The sequence below is a fragment of the Melanotaenia boesemani genome, chromosome 20 (genome assembly GCF_017639745.1).
Source record: "Melanotaenia boesemani isolate fMelBoe1 chromosome 20, fMelBoe1.pri, whole genome shotgun sequence".
Classification (NCBI taxonomy): Eukaryota; Metazoa; Chordata; class Actinopteri; order Atheriniformes; family Melanotaeniidae; genus Melanotaenia; species Melanotaenia boesemani.
The window spans coordinates 11,572,973-11,589,534 of NC_055701.1; the positions used below are offsets into that span (position 1 = coordinate 11,572,973).

General features: G+C 37.3%; 2 protein-coding genes across 2 annotated transcripts; both read right to left on the bottom strand.

Annotated features, from left to right (window-relative positions):
* Window positions 1-177: 177 nt before the first annotated feature.
* Window positions 178-11,979, bottom strand: LOC121630796 (zinc finger FYVE domain-containing protein 1-like). Its single transcript, XM_041971289.1, has 11 exons — window positions 10,550-11,979; window positions 9,941-10,445; window positions 8,544-8,758; window positions 8,255-8,358; window positions 7,987-8,095; window positions 7,792-7,889; window positions 7,490-7,607; window positions 7,204-7,374; window positions 6,799-6,979; window positions 6,582-6,695; window positions 178-2,467 (listed from the first exon to the last, which is right to left on the bottom strand). Exons 1-11 carry the CDS (start codon window positions 11,054-11,056, stop codon window positions 2,235-2,237), a joined length of 2,355 nt encoding a protein of 784 aa, XP_041827223.1. The 5' UTR covers window positions 11,057-11,979; the 3' UTR covers window positions 178-2,234.
* An 876-nt stretch (window positions 11,980-12,855) lies between these two features.
* LOC121630798 (rho-related GTP-binding protein RhoV-like) lies at window positions 12,856-13,924 on the bottom strand. The gene is made up of 3 exons (XM_041971292.1): window positions 13,695-13,924; window positions 13,563-13,621; window positions 12,856-13,482 (listed from the first exon to the last, which is right to left on the bottom strand). The coding sequence occupies exons 1-3, from the start codon at window positions 13,858-13,860 to the stop codon at window positions 13,033-13,035; spliced, it is 675 nt and encodes a 224-aa protein (XP_041827226.1). The 5' UTR covers window positions 13,861-13,924; the 3' UTR covers window positions 12,856-13,032.
* Between the last annotated feature and the right edge of the window lie 2,638 nt (window positions 13,925-16,562).

Genomic DNA, 16,562 nt, shown 5'->3' on the forward strand with positions numbered 1-16,562 from the left:
GTTGGGTAAACTGTCAAAATTATTTTAAAGGGTTTTCCCTTGTATTCATATTGTACACAAGTGAATTGCAACACTTTTAAAGAGATCTCTCCTGCTGCCTGGATGGCTGTAGTGACGCCCTGGTTTTATGACACCATGCAGAGTAAATGGCACAGAAAATCAACATGGAAACTAGGGTTTAATTATTTATTAAAATATTTATAAATCATTTATCATCATCAATGAGCACCACACAAATATTTTCCACAAACTTTTCATGAAGATTCAGTGTTGGAGAAGAATGGAAGCAAGCCTCACAACACATGGGCGTGCACACAATCTATTCCTCCCACATACGATGCTGGAGATTTAAAACACACACACACACACACACACACATTAAAACATGGAGGCAGTTCCAGATTAAGTTTTGACAGACAGGTGCTGATACAGCTTTAATCTTAAGCAAATCTCCAACTAGTTTAACAAATAATTTCTTCAAGTTAGATTCCAGCAGTTTAGAGCACATCAGTCATTCCTTCTTGATTTGTAGATGAAGTATTCATAATAGCACATAAGCTGGTTGAAAAACAAAAAAGTGGACAAATATATCTGCCTAACACTACAACGGTGGTCTGAAAAAACGGCAAAATGAGTACTTCTATTCAATCCTGTGCAATATTAGCATATCAGAGGGAGGGAGATTGATGAAACAACATTCAGACAGATTCATCTATTATAAGACCAGGCAGAAACATTTCTCATCACACATCAGAACCAAAAAGTTCCACGTTAAAACAGAGAGAATTAACTTTATCTACAAAGTCTACAAACAACAAATACCATTTTTTCTTGTTTTTATGAATAAAATACAAGCGTAAGTCTAAAAGGCATCAACATTGTGCTTTGTATGCCATCTACATGTAATGGTCATCTTATTAACACAAAACTTATAGTTATGCAAGAAAGGTTATAGTTCTGTGGTTTAGCGTTGTATCATTGCACCATTTGAACATTAGTATTAATGTGTAATGCTGAGACAGAAACACAGTCAAGATAGAAAAGAAAGTGTAGTTCACATACTGACACTACAAAGAATATAGATATCCATACAGTCACTAACATCAAACCAAAACCAGCAAAAGAAATTATACAACATTAGTAATGCATGTGAAGCAACGTGAATAGCGGTGAATGAAGATTGAGTTTGTTCGGAGTTCTTTTTGTTCTTTTGTCAGATGCTGAAATGTAATAATTCTTTACTTCTCAAAGTATATCCATACACCAGAACAGGTTGTAAATATTTAGATGACATTTTAAACAAAAAAATGAAAGAAATACCTAAATCTATAACATATATACACTTAAATGCCACCTGGTAAGAGTGAGGTTTATTTAGAGATCATCCTCTGAACAAATTAAAAAACCATGGATCTCTCAGACTGTCATGCATGCCAGACTTCTACTAAGATTTTTTTAATCATCAATACATAAATAGTTCAGATGTGCACTTCTTTCTATCCTCATACAACCATAAATTACATGATAAAATCCTATCATGATACCAGTACAGACACAGTGACCTGAATTATTTTTGGTATACCAGATATCGCCAGTCTGGACCTTCTGCTGAAGACTTTAAATCAGTTTAGAATAAGTTACCTTATCACCTGGATACCTGGCTTTTGGCCATAGTAAGCAACAGCCTATAACAGCTGAAAAAGGCTTAGTGCAAAACTAAAAACACTGTAATACATGCATGCAATGGAACCTGCAGTTATGCCCCACAAATATAAAATATCTTTCTGCCATTACATGTATGTCATCAGAGGAATAATGCTTAATAATAAGAAGTTCTGGAGACTAATCACGCCAACCTACCAGCATTGTCAACTTACTATCAATCTTTAAATAATGCATGTTTTTAAATAGTTTTAAAACATAGAAAAATAGCTCAATGGCTTTATCTAACGGAAAATTAGGGATATTTGTCAATGAGAATCAAAATATTGAGTCTGTAAATAACAAGAGTGGAAATACAGGTTTCACACTCAGTCAAGTAACTCAATGTTCTCCTCTATAAAGGCCACAGAAACTCAGAAATCCCAAATTTAATAAATATTCTACACATTCTTAGAGATGTCCTTTCCACAGATACGAGACAGAACCTTTAGAGTAAAGGAGGTATACTTCAGCAAGGCTGCAAGCTGAGTGAATGGTTCTCTCTGGTGCTCTGAGAAAGGAAAGACCCCACGTTAAAGTTCTCCAGGTTTCTGGTTGCAGCCGCTGCACACACGCACAGGGTGGTCCCAGCCGCGCGATGGGACCGCTCGACGCTCCGGGGAGCATTCGTCACACACTCCTTGGCCACAAGCGCGGCAGTGGTGCTTGGACAGCTTGGCAGTGAACTCGCGTTGGCAGTTGTGGCATGACAGGATGTCCTGGTCAGGCACCCAGTATGCAGGACGGGCAGCGTCTTTCACTAGGCCTAAAGGGACGGTGAAACATAAATACGCTCAGTGATGTCACATTCACATGTTTTTAAAGTTAACATGATCCTATAGCCAGGAGTTGCTTAACTTTACTTAGCAAATAGGACTGAGAACAAGGTGGAAAGGACATCCTGGCTCTGTGTGAGGCTGACAAAGTTACAACTATTAGGAACTCAGAGACTAAATATCATGAAGTACCTCTGATTTAATCATACATAAAACTTGAGCATAAAGGTTTTGGAGGTTTTATAGGCTTTTGTTCCAGACTTTTTCTTTGATGTTCCCATGTCTTCCTGCAGGTTTCATTCAAAACAGCTCCCAGCCAAGAGTCCAGGACATAACACCCACTTAAATATGTAGCTTAAAATTATTCCTTGAATCTACTTACACATAGCAAACATATTAAGCCTCTTCAATGTTTGTAATCTCTGTTGATTAATTACTGCTTTATTTATGCTTAATGCTGATCTACCTAAAAATATTTGCATTCACTTGAGCTTTACCTCTGTAAATTAATATCCAAAGTACACCATAACTGCAAGGAAAATTAAGTCTTTGGTTATCTTTGGTTCTGGTTACCATGGAGACATGGAAACAAGATTTGGATATGAAAGTAAGTGGGCTAATTTTGTTGTGATTGGAGCAGACTTTGCTCTGAGGTATTTTTGGACTGGACATAGATACACAGACATTTTCAGCAGGATATCAGGTTATCAAAAACATATTCATTTAAATCCCTCTGTAGTAAATATAGGCCAACAGCAGACTTATGTACTCACTTAATGTATGCAAGATAAACATTTAGCTTATGCTGATATTAAACAGTTTTCCAAGTCTGGTAAAGAAATCGGCCTGTTTGTTGTCTTTATTTGTCTGAGTGCTGCAGTCAGTCTCTTTCCAAAGAGCAAATCCACTTTAGTCAATATAAATCCTATTTGTGTCAGCTTGGCTGATATAAAAAAATGATATTTTCATAGATAATGGATTCTCTGAGGTAAGTGTAAATTATGCAAAACTGTCTTATCTATAGCAGTGAAAATCTATTAGGTAATTTTAACAAATCAATGTTATGTAAGCAACCTGTAAAATCAACATCATTGACTTTAACATTTAACTTTAACATCACAGTTGGAAATCTAAAGAAATAAAGAAGCAAGAGGAGTAATGGATTGAATCTTGCCTTATGGTCCTGTGGCCTCTGCATTAGTAGCACACCAACCTTTGAAATGGCAAACCTAATATAGCCATCTGCTGCCACTTTTGGGCAGCGTCAAACATTATGTGGAGAAAACTGAAAAGTAGGTCACTTTTTTTGTGTTTATACTGTAGACCTTTTGATTTTGCCCTGCTGTAAAAAGAATTTAAGTAATAGTGGACAAGGAACTGTTTTGTAGTGGACTAATCAGAAAATACTCCCTCATGGTGGTGTCTTATTCAGAGTATTGCTGTTTGTGTAAGCATAGACAGTGTGTCTCGATTTTGCAGTATTCTTTATGGTTTTTTTATGCTTCTGTTTTTAGTGAACTCTGTTATGGAATTCCCATTTTCAGTTAAATCAATGCAACACTGATCAATGTTGTTTTTCACCCACAGGCCATCACCAGGGGGCAACACACTGCTGCAGAACTTTACAGCACATTGACCTGTCACTACCTGAAAGTGATACACTGCCCAGTGTAAGTGGCATATGCCCAGAATCCGAATCACACAGGGAACATTACGAACTAACCATACCCCACTCTTTACCCTCCAGTGATGTGTATGAGTGTGTTCAAATCAACACACTCATAAACAGCATTCCTATTTTCAGATCATTTTAAACTGTACATGGACGTCTTTAAATAAAAAATTCAAAGTCATCAACACTTATTGTGCAACACTGATCAACGTTGTTTTTGGGAGTGAGCAATGGTGCGTCAGGTTTTTCCTTTTAACAGTCAGTCTAATTTATGTGTTCTGCTTATATGGCTCAATACAACTAAAAAGTGGAACAACCCTCTTTTGTTAAGAGGTTAACAGTAGAGAGTTTGACCTGTCAAGCTTTACAGGCTCTCCCAGTAATGCATAGTATTGACTGTATGACCTTTGTTCTACTGCTTATGTATGAAAAGAAAATGCAGTTCTGTGCAGACCTGCTGTTGTACTGTGGAGTTTTAGAGCTGTTTAATTCACTTCTGTTAATTTAATTAAGAAAATGTTATTTAAAAATTATTTCAAGGTATTTTAATGATACAGGCCAATTCAATCCAACTCATTATGATCCAAATTAATCCTATGCATAATAATTATTTATTATAACAATTCCTAAAAGGGTGCCTTGATAGGGAAATTCGTGAAAAGTTGGCTATGGCTAAAAGTATAGGTGTGGGAAATTCTTCATCTCTGAACCTGCTGGCGTATCTTGTCATTTCATAGTAAAGATAAACTAGCTGCAAGTTGCTAGATCTTTGTTGACAGCAACATTATCTTGTCACTGCAATGACAACATAGGGCCTACATATTCATGTACCTAGTGTATGACAAATAAAAAAAATCAGGTTATTTGGTTGTTCTAAATTCTCTTTACAAGTGAATGTTTAAGTGGTTGTTTTTTGCCTCTGTGTTAGTCCAGTGATGGACTGGTGACCTGTCCAGGAAATACCCTGCCTCTCCCCTGACAGCACTAAATATGGTTAGGTGGGTGGATGGATGAAAGGAAGCTGATATGAGCCCTGTAGTTGTGATCATTTAGAGGCAATAAGTTGTAAATTCTGCTTCTTAAGTGGCAGAAGCAGAATTGCCATGATAACATTGATAGAGTTGTATTTAAATTAAAAAAAATGACTGGAAGGTCATGTTGTTTTAACTGTCTTATAACATAAGCAATGTGCTAAGACCATCAGGTCTTTTTTCCCAATTTTAGTCAATTAGATTTTGAGCATCCTGATGTTTAATAATAAAACAGATATGGACTAAAGTTCTTGTGAAGTTGCATGTATTCTTGTGAAGTTGCATCTGGTATACAGAGAACCTACATGTCTTCTTACTAAAGGATTATGTCACTGTCTGTTGTAACAACACTCAGCTATTACTTTTTAGCAACTGTATGAACCATGCTAACAGTAAAAATAGTAAGTAGAAATTAGTGAATAGAAGGCATTTACCCTACATAATGATAAGCCTGTCTCAGTAGTCTGTCAGTTTATTACCCATAATCCCCCCTCTCTCACCAGGGAGAGAAATATGTAAATGGAAAAATTGCACTATTATAAATTTGACTCACCTTTTTTAAGTTCAGTGGCTAGCATGTGTCTGAGGAATTTCAATTTTTAGCATTTTCATTGTCAAAATCAACAAACTGCAGACATAAATAATTTATGCGAAAACATAAATCTTCATCTTTTGTCATTAATCTGAATTTATAGTTTTTTTTTATATAAATTACTTATTGGCCTCTAATTTTTTTTTCTTTTTTGTTTGATTTACAATGAGTAAACACAGATCTGTGAGATTTACAAGCTCTTAACATGAACATTAGGCAATCTGACAATCCTTTTTTGGAAGCTTTACAGGAAGGAATACTAGATAACATTTTTCTGAGTCCAAACTACGGCTCTGGTCAAAGTTTTTTGCTTAGGAACCTTCTAAACTCACTAAAATGACCACGAATGTGTGAGTAGCAGCCATAACAAGAGCTGGTCCAATTCTTTAAAAGATAAGGAAAGGCACTTCAGTGCTTCCTTTATTATGTCTTTTAGCATAGGAATACTTTACACAACTGTAAATACAAAGCTATCGCTCATATCACACTTTAATATAAGTGTAATTGGATTCTCAGTGGGGTTTTCTAAGGGGTTTTCTTGAAGTCATTAAGAAGTCCTACTACCTTAACTTAACCTCAGGAGGTCAAGAAAAACTGCAGAGGAAAAGATGATAGGAGATTATTTTTCTCACTATTTAACCCTATTTATCAGGTCAAAGGTTATTTATTTATTTATTTATTTTACTGTAGCTTGATATGCCTCTGCCAATTACTGTGCAATTCTGCATTGCACAATGTACTTTAACTTTCATGAAGCAATTTATGTCTGTAACATAACTATAATCCATTAGGTTTTGGGCAATACTCACCAAGTGGGATGTCAATAGCGGTGACCACTACGCCTATGGTGTTGGTGACAGCTTCTCCAACCTTCCTGGCAAGAGTTCCCCCATCTTCTTCCTCCAGCTGTGCCTCAAGTAGCTCTGCATAGGGAAAAAAATAACTTTCTAAAGCTATGTGCACATAAATGTTAAACGGCAGAATAAAACAGAAGTAGTGACATGACATTATTGAGGGAGTGTGTACCTGCATAAGAGGCTCTCTGCTCGTAGCAGATATCACAGACTCTGACAGGGGCAAGACCCCAGCCTCTCTCAGGGACGGGTGCAGCTTTAGAGGAGCATCCATCACAGAAGCCCTCCCCACAGGCACGACAGTGATGCTTGGTGTCATTATCCTGGAAGACTACGTGACACTTGTGGCACACCTAGCATGAGACAAAAAACAATAACAGCACATGCTGTTATTGACCAGGAGCAAAGGGGAGGAGGACACAACTTGAGTCTTTTCAAGTTTTAACTTGTGACCTGCACACACAGATTGTGTAACAGGAACACGGCGCTACAGACAGTAAACATCCCTTTGGACATGAAAAGTGTTGACTTGGCTATTGGTAGCGGGTGGAAGAGGGTGGGGCTGTGTGTCACTCACTAAGACGAGGGAGTTGGGTTTCCAGTAGGCTGGGGCGATCTGATCTGTCAGCCAAGAGGTGACGGCCTTGGCAGGTTTGACACTGAGCTCTGACACAGATTGGGCCACTAGGTTGACTCCATCCAGAAGACGCTGAGCAGCATTACTATTGTCCCTTAAAAAGCCCTCAGACTGGAAAACAATATAAGCAATGAAATGTTTAACTAAGGAAATTAGTCTATTTTGATATGAGAACTGATATTTAGAGTAAAAGCTTGAAACAGAGAAAGAAACTTTTTTTTTTTACCCCTGGCCAAACATGTTGAATCTCAGTGCGAACAACTGTATCAACAGGATCCTGGTTACCGTACCAATACTGACGACTCCGATAGATCACTCCACAGTTGGGGCATTCGATAACATACCTAAACATACATTAAAAAAATAAAATGAACAAACTTCATCCCTCTATGTACTGTGCAACATTCAAGTCAGAGTGAACTGAAAAACTGGATTTCAAATCAGTCTGGCCAAGCTTTGACTAATTAAGCTATGTAAAGATAACATAAACCTCAACTACCCCTTGTCAAAGGTGATCTTACTACTCACCCAGACCAGGCATATTTGGCGAGACCCATCCATGGAGAGTCTGAAGAGGCAGAGGTCTTGGGAACAACTATAACTTCCTTTCCCCCTTCATAGCAACCCTTACATAATGCACCGCAAAAGAGTTCAATGTAAAGCAACAAAACAATTACAGTTAAAAAGTATAAACTATTTATGAAGTCGGGCAACTGCGCTTACCTTACAGGTGTAAATGCGATTATCATGCTGAGCAGAGTAACGACAGCGATTCTTCGCCTCATGGCACACACCTTCTCCTAAGTGGTTCATGCTATTCTTGCAGCCAGATCTGTGAAAGTAAGACAGAAGATTAATCATTAACAACAAACTGAAAAAGACATGATATATATTTAAAAATATGTGTGTGTGTGTGTGTGTAAAACCAACAAAAAAAACACACACACACACACACAAAAAAAAAACAGAGAATGGAGTATGGAGTACTGACCCACAACTGAGACACAAGCTGGAGCAAGTGAAGTACTCATCAGGAAAGAAGCAGCCGTGCACCAGTTCACCTGTGATTTCTCCATTGAAGCGCTCACTCAGTGCCTGTAGAGACATTAAGGACCAGCAGATATTTAAAAACAAAACATAAACAATTATAATTTCTCCCACACACACTCAGATACAGTACATTTTATGATAAACCAGCATAAAGTTTGTTCAGTGTGATTAGTTCTGACTGGTACTGTCCTGGATAATCAACAAGTCTGAAGCAGTTTGGTTAGCTGTACCTGCAGGGCTTTGAAGATGACCACAGGGGTCCGTGGGGACCGGGTGGCATTGTTATCCAGGAGCTGCTCAAGTTTATTCTGCAAGCCACGAAAGTCAGTAGGGGGGTTGAGAGTCTGTGTACCCCAGTATTGGACAGAGCTGAACGCTTCTGGGTAACGGGAAAGCTTCCTAAAGCGCTCCAAAAGCAGCCGATCGACTGACTCGGATGACTTTTCTGCGGCAGGAGAAAGATGGAGCTGTTAGCATTGAATGTATGTCGTAACACAGATAAACCAATAACATTTGCCTACATATTCATGATACTGTGGTCCACCGTATGCATTATGAGTTGAAAGAAATTTGTCAGCACATGAGAACAATCTTGCAGCAAAGCCATAAATCCCAATGAACTCAATACCTAAAGATATTTGGATAACTGTTGTTTCCTTTTCTACTTCAGTCTGCTGCATTGTTTTTACAATATGTGAAAATGAACGCAATACTGAACGCTTGAGCGCATCAACTTGTATATCACAAAAGTACAGTAACAAACTTGTTTGTAGACATATCGACTTAATATAGGTAATAAGGAAACACTTGAACAGTTATATGCTCATTATAATTTACGTATTTTTTTAATCTAATATAATTTATATAAATTCACATCAGTGTTCCTTCATGTTTCAGCACATTCACTACAACTTAGTCCATGTGTAATAAACCCAGTCCAAAACCTTTAGTTTTTAATTTTTTTTTTTTCCTCCTAAACAGTGATTGACGTTAATAAGCTTCTATTTAGTGAGATAAATAGCTTAAGTGAGGTAAAGCCCCACATGGAAAAAAAAGAGATAATATTTTATCTCTCTGTTAACATAAACTCTATAAGTGAACAGCATTTACAGGATTCAAGGATAACACAAATGTGACAACTGCAAGAGCTAGCATTGCAAGTCTCTGCAGGATGATTTTCATTACATAGGGCAAGGAGTTTAATACAGTGCTATTGCCAAACAGAGTTTACAGAAAGTAAATGAAGATTGTAGAGTTTAAATTCATTGAAATTCTTTTAACAGTAATGTAAAATATGAGATGTATAAAGTGGATAGAAATGTGAGAAAAAAAATGACTACAACTTCAGTGAGATTCCCTCTCTTGTAGAAGGTAGTGTTTAGACATTCCTCAAAAAACTGGAATGCCAATTGCTACTGTCCCTCTACTGTGTTACAGAACCTGCTATATGTGCATTGTTTAACCCTTAGTTTACTTTAAAGCCTGAGTCTATCATCCTTTACAAAGATGCATAACTATATCTACATGAATAAAGTAACAATATGCAAGAAGACTTTAAATATAGTTATATGTAAAGGAATGACTTATTTAATTTGTGACACTCCACATATTAAGCTGGATGTTTTACCTGACCCAAGCAGCTTAGTATGGACGGTTTCATGGAAGATTACTACTGCAGGGCCCAAGGTAGACAGTGGGACATCCAGGCCACAGCGGGCTGTCGTGGCTTTAAGCTCCTTGGTGAAATGCTTCAAGTAAGCATCTGAGGCATCACAGAGGAACTTGAAAAGGTCATCGTGGAGACGGTCAGCATGGGTGCGATAAATGATGAGGTCGGAGATAGCCAGCACCTTGAGTAAAAGACGGGTTCTCTGGCCCTGCTTAGAATTGTTCCCAAGTAGCCCCTCTGTATCAATGACCACCACCTTATGGATGGGGTCAAATGCCACCCACACACCCACGGTACATGACTCCTGCGTGGGAGAAGTTTTGAACACTTCTCTGCCCATAAAGAATGTGTGGTTTAGGGTGTGAGATTTGCCTTCTCCTGTGTTACCAAAGATGGACACCACTTTCAGCAGCTGATCAGAATTGCAGCTGAGGTTGTTCACAAATGATGCTTCATCTTTAATCTAGAAAAAAAAACATAATTTTGAATTTTATATTTACACAGAAAAAGAAAAGCCTTTTAGATTTTTTTTCAAATTCACTGATGAACTATGCTTGTAGATCTCACCTGCATTTCCTCATTCTCATCAACCAGGAGAAAGCTGCACACCTTCCCAAGAAGTTTTGATCTCTGAGATTTAGTCTCATCATCTATTTGAACAGCAGGCTGGACAGATGTCTGAACAGAGTTGGTCTCTGCAGGTTTGGGTGGAGAATATGGTGTGAGCTGATGCTTCTTCTTGCTGCTCCCACTGTGTGTGCGTTTCTGACAGTCTTGGCACAAGTTTATTTTGCAGTTTTGGCAGCGGACTACAGATCTGTGACGCTTCCCACCATCTCCATTACCTCCTTTACAGTTGTCACAGTAGGGGACATGCCCAGGGCCTATCTGGACGCGCTCATGATTCTTAAGAAGCTCTTGACTGTGGAGCTCGAGCTCACAACGGACACATTGCAGGCTTTTGCAGTCATCACACTCAAATGCAGCCTCCTCAGAGCCACCACAGGAATAACTCTCTTGACATATTAAACTAGTGTTGACTCCCTTTTCAGATGACGAGCCATGCCCACTCATTGTTTCTAACAAGCTGAGATTGTGGTTATTGGACCAGCTTCGACAATAGCACCAGCTAATTAAGATGAAAGGAAAATTAAAAACGTTACGTGCAGTAATATTGCAATGAAAAGATCAAATACTATCAAAATAACTTAAGGCAGCTGCATGGTAACAGGTTTGGTGGCGCTGCCTATAAAAACTCTCAAGTAAAAAAAATACCAAACGTCTTCTTACAGCTTGATATTGAAACACTTATATTATCTCATTTAGTACAATTAATAGTGAGGCATTAAAGTACAAACAAAGCGGATGCTTGAATTTGACCCGGTATCTGTTTAACACTAGCAGTTAGCTTGTTAATTATTGTAGGAAAGTTGGCATTTACGTACAGTATTTGATAAAAAATAAACCCAAAATGTGTGGAAAAAACGTGTAAATTATGGAAAATATGAACAAGCAGAAAATACAAACCGAGACAATGAGTTATACCTTCAAGAAATTAATGTGCAAATAATTATGCTAACAACAAGCTAGCTAGCAAACTGACCCTCAAACGCTCGCAGGGAAATTCGGTTTATGATTTGGGATACAAGGAGGTATACTTAGCTTACAGCTAGCAAGGGTCGATGGACACTGTGAACTTTTTCCAAAGAAAACTGGCAACTAGCGAGCCAGTGAGTCCTAGCACTTAATAGTCGTCCAGCTATGAGTTAGCCTCCAGTCTGCCAACTGAACTGTAATAACATATCAACAAAAACAACAGCTGGGTGATGCCACAAACTCGTATGTCCGCTGACTCTTTGATGCTAAACTGGGAGGCAAATTCGCACGACTGTGTTTTAAAAGTCTTAAAAAGTGCTACTGTGTTTTATTCCCTCCGACCAGTGTCATTGTTTTGTTCTTCAGCCCCCTCCCTGACAGATTTCTGTAGCTACGTTATGTTGTTGCCAGGTCAGATCAGCTGATCAGATTATTTTCAGTCACAGGGACAGAGGAGAGTTGACTCCAGTTGCATGATGGGAAATGTAGTTTTACAAGGAAGCTCGCCTAGTGCATACCGTGCAATGCCTAACTTTTAATTTGCACAAAAACAACCAATGAATGCGATATATGAGCATAGAAAATACAAAATATCAAATACATATCATACAAAAACTGTTGACTATTAAAACTATTGACTATTATTATTATTAATGATAATTTATTTATGCTTATTTATTTATTCACTTATTATGTGTGTCTTACATGTAAAGATATGCTGAAAAGTCCAAACCCAAGCAGGCCAAGTTTAACTTGACAGGCATTTGCAGCCCAAGAAGCCATAACTAAGTAATGAAATAATGAAATAATTATAGTGACACTGAAAAAAAAATTGAGAAGTTTGCCAAAAGGTTGCACTTGTATGACAGCTATTGTAACATATTATTAAAACCTGTATATTTTATACTGTAAACAGAAAAATCCATCTTGGTCATCTCTTTACAGAAGAAAATTCAAGTGGTGCTTTACAAAGTATCTGCTGGAAACATACCATTATAAGCTTTCACACAAAAGGATGTGTTTAAATGGCTTTTGTCTTGTTAAGTAACACTTAAAAGAAACAGCAGGTTACCATTTGTCCTAAAAGGCACTTTGAGTTTTCCCTCCATTTTTGCACTGACAGTAACTTCAGTAGGATAATTTTCAAGTTGGTTGTTTGCTTGCAGATAAAAAATAATAATAAAATAAATAAATAAATAAAACTACTAGTGTTTCATTCTAATACATTTATTATGAAACTTACAAAACAGACACAAAAATATGAACATCAGCACACAAATATTGTGAGAGTAAAAAGAAAACTATATCACCATATGAATGAAATCTTATTCCTTAGTGCTCATTTCACATTTTGTAGATACTTTGGTAAAAAAAAAATGTACATTTTTGTCATAAAAGTCCCACAACAGACAGAGTTTATAAGGCTGAGTTTACCTTGCTCTTCAGAGTTAATCTCACATCAGTCTAAAGATTTTTCTCCATCTACAGTCACAAAAATACTTTAAATGTTTAAGCACGCTGAGTTTTCTGGATTTAGGGCCCGCATACTTGTGCTCAATGGCAGCAAATACAGCACAGTCAAATACATCTTTCAGGTTGTGCTGTGTCAGAGCTGAACACTCCATATAGTCATGAGCTCTGATCCTGCGAGCCAGGCTTTTCGCCTGACTGAAGCTCACTGGTCTGGTGCTCTGCCGGTCCAGATGAATGAGGATGTCCACATTATGACAAAGGTCTGACTGAGTTCCCACCAGAAGGATGGGAGAGGTTGAGTTGGCCGCACGGATCTGTGGGATCCATTTGGAGGTGATTTTGGCAAAGGAGCCAGGGTTGACAAGGCTGAAGCAGAGGATGAAGACATCCACATGGGCATAGCACAGAGAGCGTAGATGGCCAAATTCCTCCTGAAAGTTCAGAGGAGGAAAGATAAGAAGCACAGGACTTTCTAGACTTTTAAAAAGATCTCACATTGGTGTCTGATTACCTGCCCAGCTGTATCTATCAGTTTAATACGAGTTGGGACTCCATTCACGTGAACCAAACCTAAAAGTCAGATAAAAATGAGCTTCTGCAATATTGTTGAGTCAAATATAAACACTGAAAAAAGAAAACTTACCAGTAAAAACATCAAATGCTGTTTGCCTGTACTCGCTGTTGTATCCATTGAAAATGTAGCTGATAATCATGGTAGTCTTTCCTACTGCTCCATCACCAACCAGCATGCAGCTCAGCTCTTCTCTCAGTTTGATTGGTTTATCAAGTCTCTGACAGACCTGTGCCATCCTTTTTGGTGGTATTACTCCATTATCTATCAGTGTAAAAGCCCATGCAGGAGTGCAACACTACTGTAAAATATGTCCTCTCTCACAGGGACTCGTTGGTGCCAACAATGCAGAGGACCACCTCGATTTGAAAGAACAAAGGCGCCCAATCAGAAGATCGACCCCCTTTCAACACTTTCCAGTTTCCGTTTGATGTATACTTTATGGTCACTCCCTCCCGGACCGGTTTGTAGTAAAGGTCAGTTGATCTGACTTCAAAACCTTACAGTAGCACAGAGGAATACATTTAAGTAGCCCTATTTTGTCAGTTTATTTATTTTTTTTTTTAAAATAAAAACAGTAAATACTGAAAAATAATAAATGAGTCGGAAAATGCGTTTTTCGTAATTAAAAACTACAGATTTACTTTAAGGTAAAGGGAATATCTGTAACGGAAAGAAAACAAACATACGCACACAAAATAATTCACTGCATGGAACCGCTTTAAGGTCCTACGCAAACATTTGGTAGACCACACGTTAGAGTCACTACATCTCACTGAATGATGCACCGCGCTCAACTCAACTAGCATGGTTCATCTCTGCCGCCTGGTTTAGTTATACTATACTCAAAAACTCCACCAGGTGGCGCTGTATCTTTGAGCAGTATTTTAATGTTGATTCCAACCGGAAATGAGACACAGAAAATTTACACTTCACATGAGGGAACATTTTGGCTGAATTTTCAAAGGTAAGAAAATTTCTTTGACATAATATTGCTTTAGAAGTGTCAGTGAACAGAATTAGATAATTTAATGCTACGAAAATAAATCTTATAGGGGTCAAATATTTTTTAAAAACATGCTCTGCCATCGGTTGAATTATTTCATGGTAAAGGTAAAGAAGCTAGCTAATGTTGGTAAAATTAACCATTTACAATGAAGTAGAAACAACTTCTGATCAATAATTGTTTGTAAAATATAATTTTATAATATTTCATCAAATACATGCATAAATAATTTAGTAATTATATGCTTTTTAAAAACATGACTAAACTGTGCCAATGTTGCAACGATAAAGCAACAGGTGCTAAGAGAATAAATGATTTTTTGTTTAAAAAAAAAACTCAATTCACTGTTACTAACATAATTAGTTATTCAATTACATATTTGATTAAAAATATTAAATTGATATAATTCTTTTACCTGTTTTATGTGATCTATGTATATGATAAATATAAAGAACAAATTAGTGGAATAAATATTCTGTTACTATTAACTTTAAAGTTACAACAGTATAGACAATGCTTGTGTATTACCACATGACTAGGATTTTAATAGTACATGATTTGTAACACAGATGTTTTTTTTTTTTCTGTTTTATATATTATAGATGGACACAAACATTTTTGACCATGCACTCTTCTGGCCCTTGTGCCAGAAAATCCTTATGACTCAGATGTAGATCTTGACGACCCCATAGATGATTCAGATTATCCGCCTAGAGTAAGGATACTTTTTTTTTTTTTTTTGATTCTTTGGATGAGAAAGACGTTGCATCCTTTAAACTGCTGTCCAAAAAGAAGAGGAAAACGAGGAAAATCTCCCTCCAAGCTGTTTCTTTGGCAGAGCTACAGGACACACCTGACCCTGAATCATCCCAGGGTGCAAAGAAAGGTGGAAGAAAATTGTGGCTGTATGAAGACATTAAGGAAATCCAGGTTACAGACTCAATTTTTAATCCCCCATGCTGTAAAGACACCTTTTCAGTATTTTAAAACGCTCTTTATATGATGAGATTGTTAGACATATTGCTGAGCAAACCAATCTTTACTATGCACAGGAGTTGTTTGATCCAATCAGGACCAGTCTTGAAGATCCCATCCTCTTACCATGAGATGTGGTCATGGGGGCATATAAAGACACAAGGGCTGTCTCTCTCCTCTTTTGTAGAAGTCAGGTCAAATCAAGGAATTTGCTCTGCACCATACCATCAAAAAGGTCAACAACAAAAGAAGACCAAACAAGAAGTGCTGTTGGACAACCAAAAACAAAACATTTGTGCTGTTGAACCAAAAGAACTAATGAAAAAAAAGCAAATTTCTTGAAAAATATTGTGTTTGATGTGTTTAATTTTTGTTGCATTTATAAAAGTATGGTACTTTGAATATGACCAGACTTCTCAATCGTTTTGTTCAGGCCTATATGAAAAAAAAAATGGTGGATCTGATAAAAAAAAAGTGTTATCGTAAGTGATTAAAAGAAACATTTTTTTCCTTTGCTTTTTCCTTGGTGCCGACCTTAAAGGGTTAAATGAATGCAACAATTGAATGTAATACTGACGCTTGTCTGTGGATGGGGGTGTTGCTCCAGCATCAACCTTCGTGATAGCTGGTTAGACCTGTGTTTTTCTTTTTGTATTTTTTGTTTGACATAGAAAATTTGTCTCTGTTTGTCTCCCAGATGTATAATTCCTTACATGCACAATTAATAAAATTCATGACATCATCTGTCAGCATTATGTTTAGTACATTTCGGCAGTATTAACATATAACCACATCACTGAATGGTACACACTTGCTAGTTTATTAGACTGTGAAAACTAAAGGAACTCTAATACGACAGCCATTTAATACAAATCACAACAAATCTTGCTATTCAGTTTATGTACATTTACATTGGTGGCTGAATGTGTATTTTTCAAGATTTAGTTAGTGTTGCATTC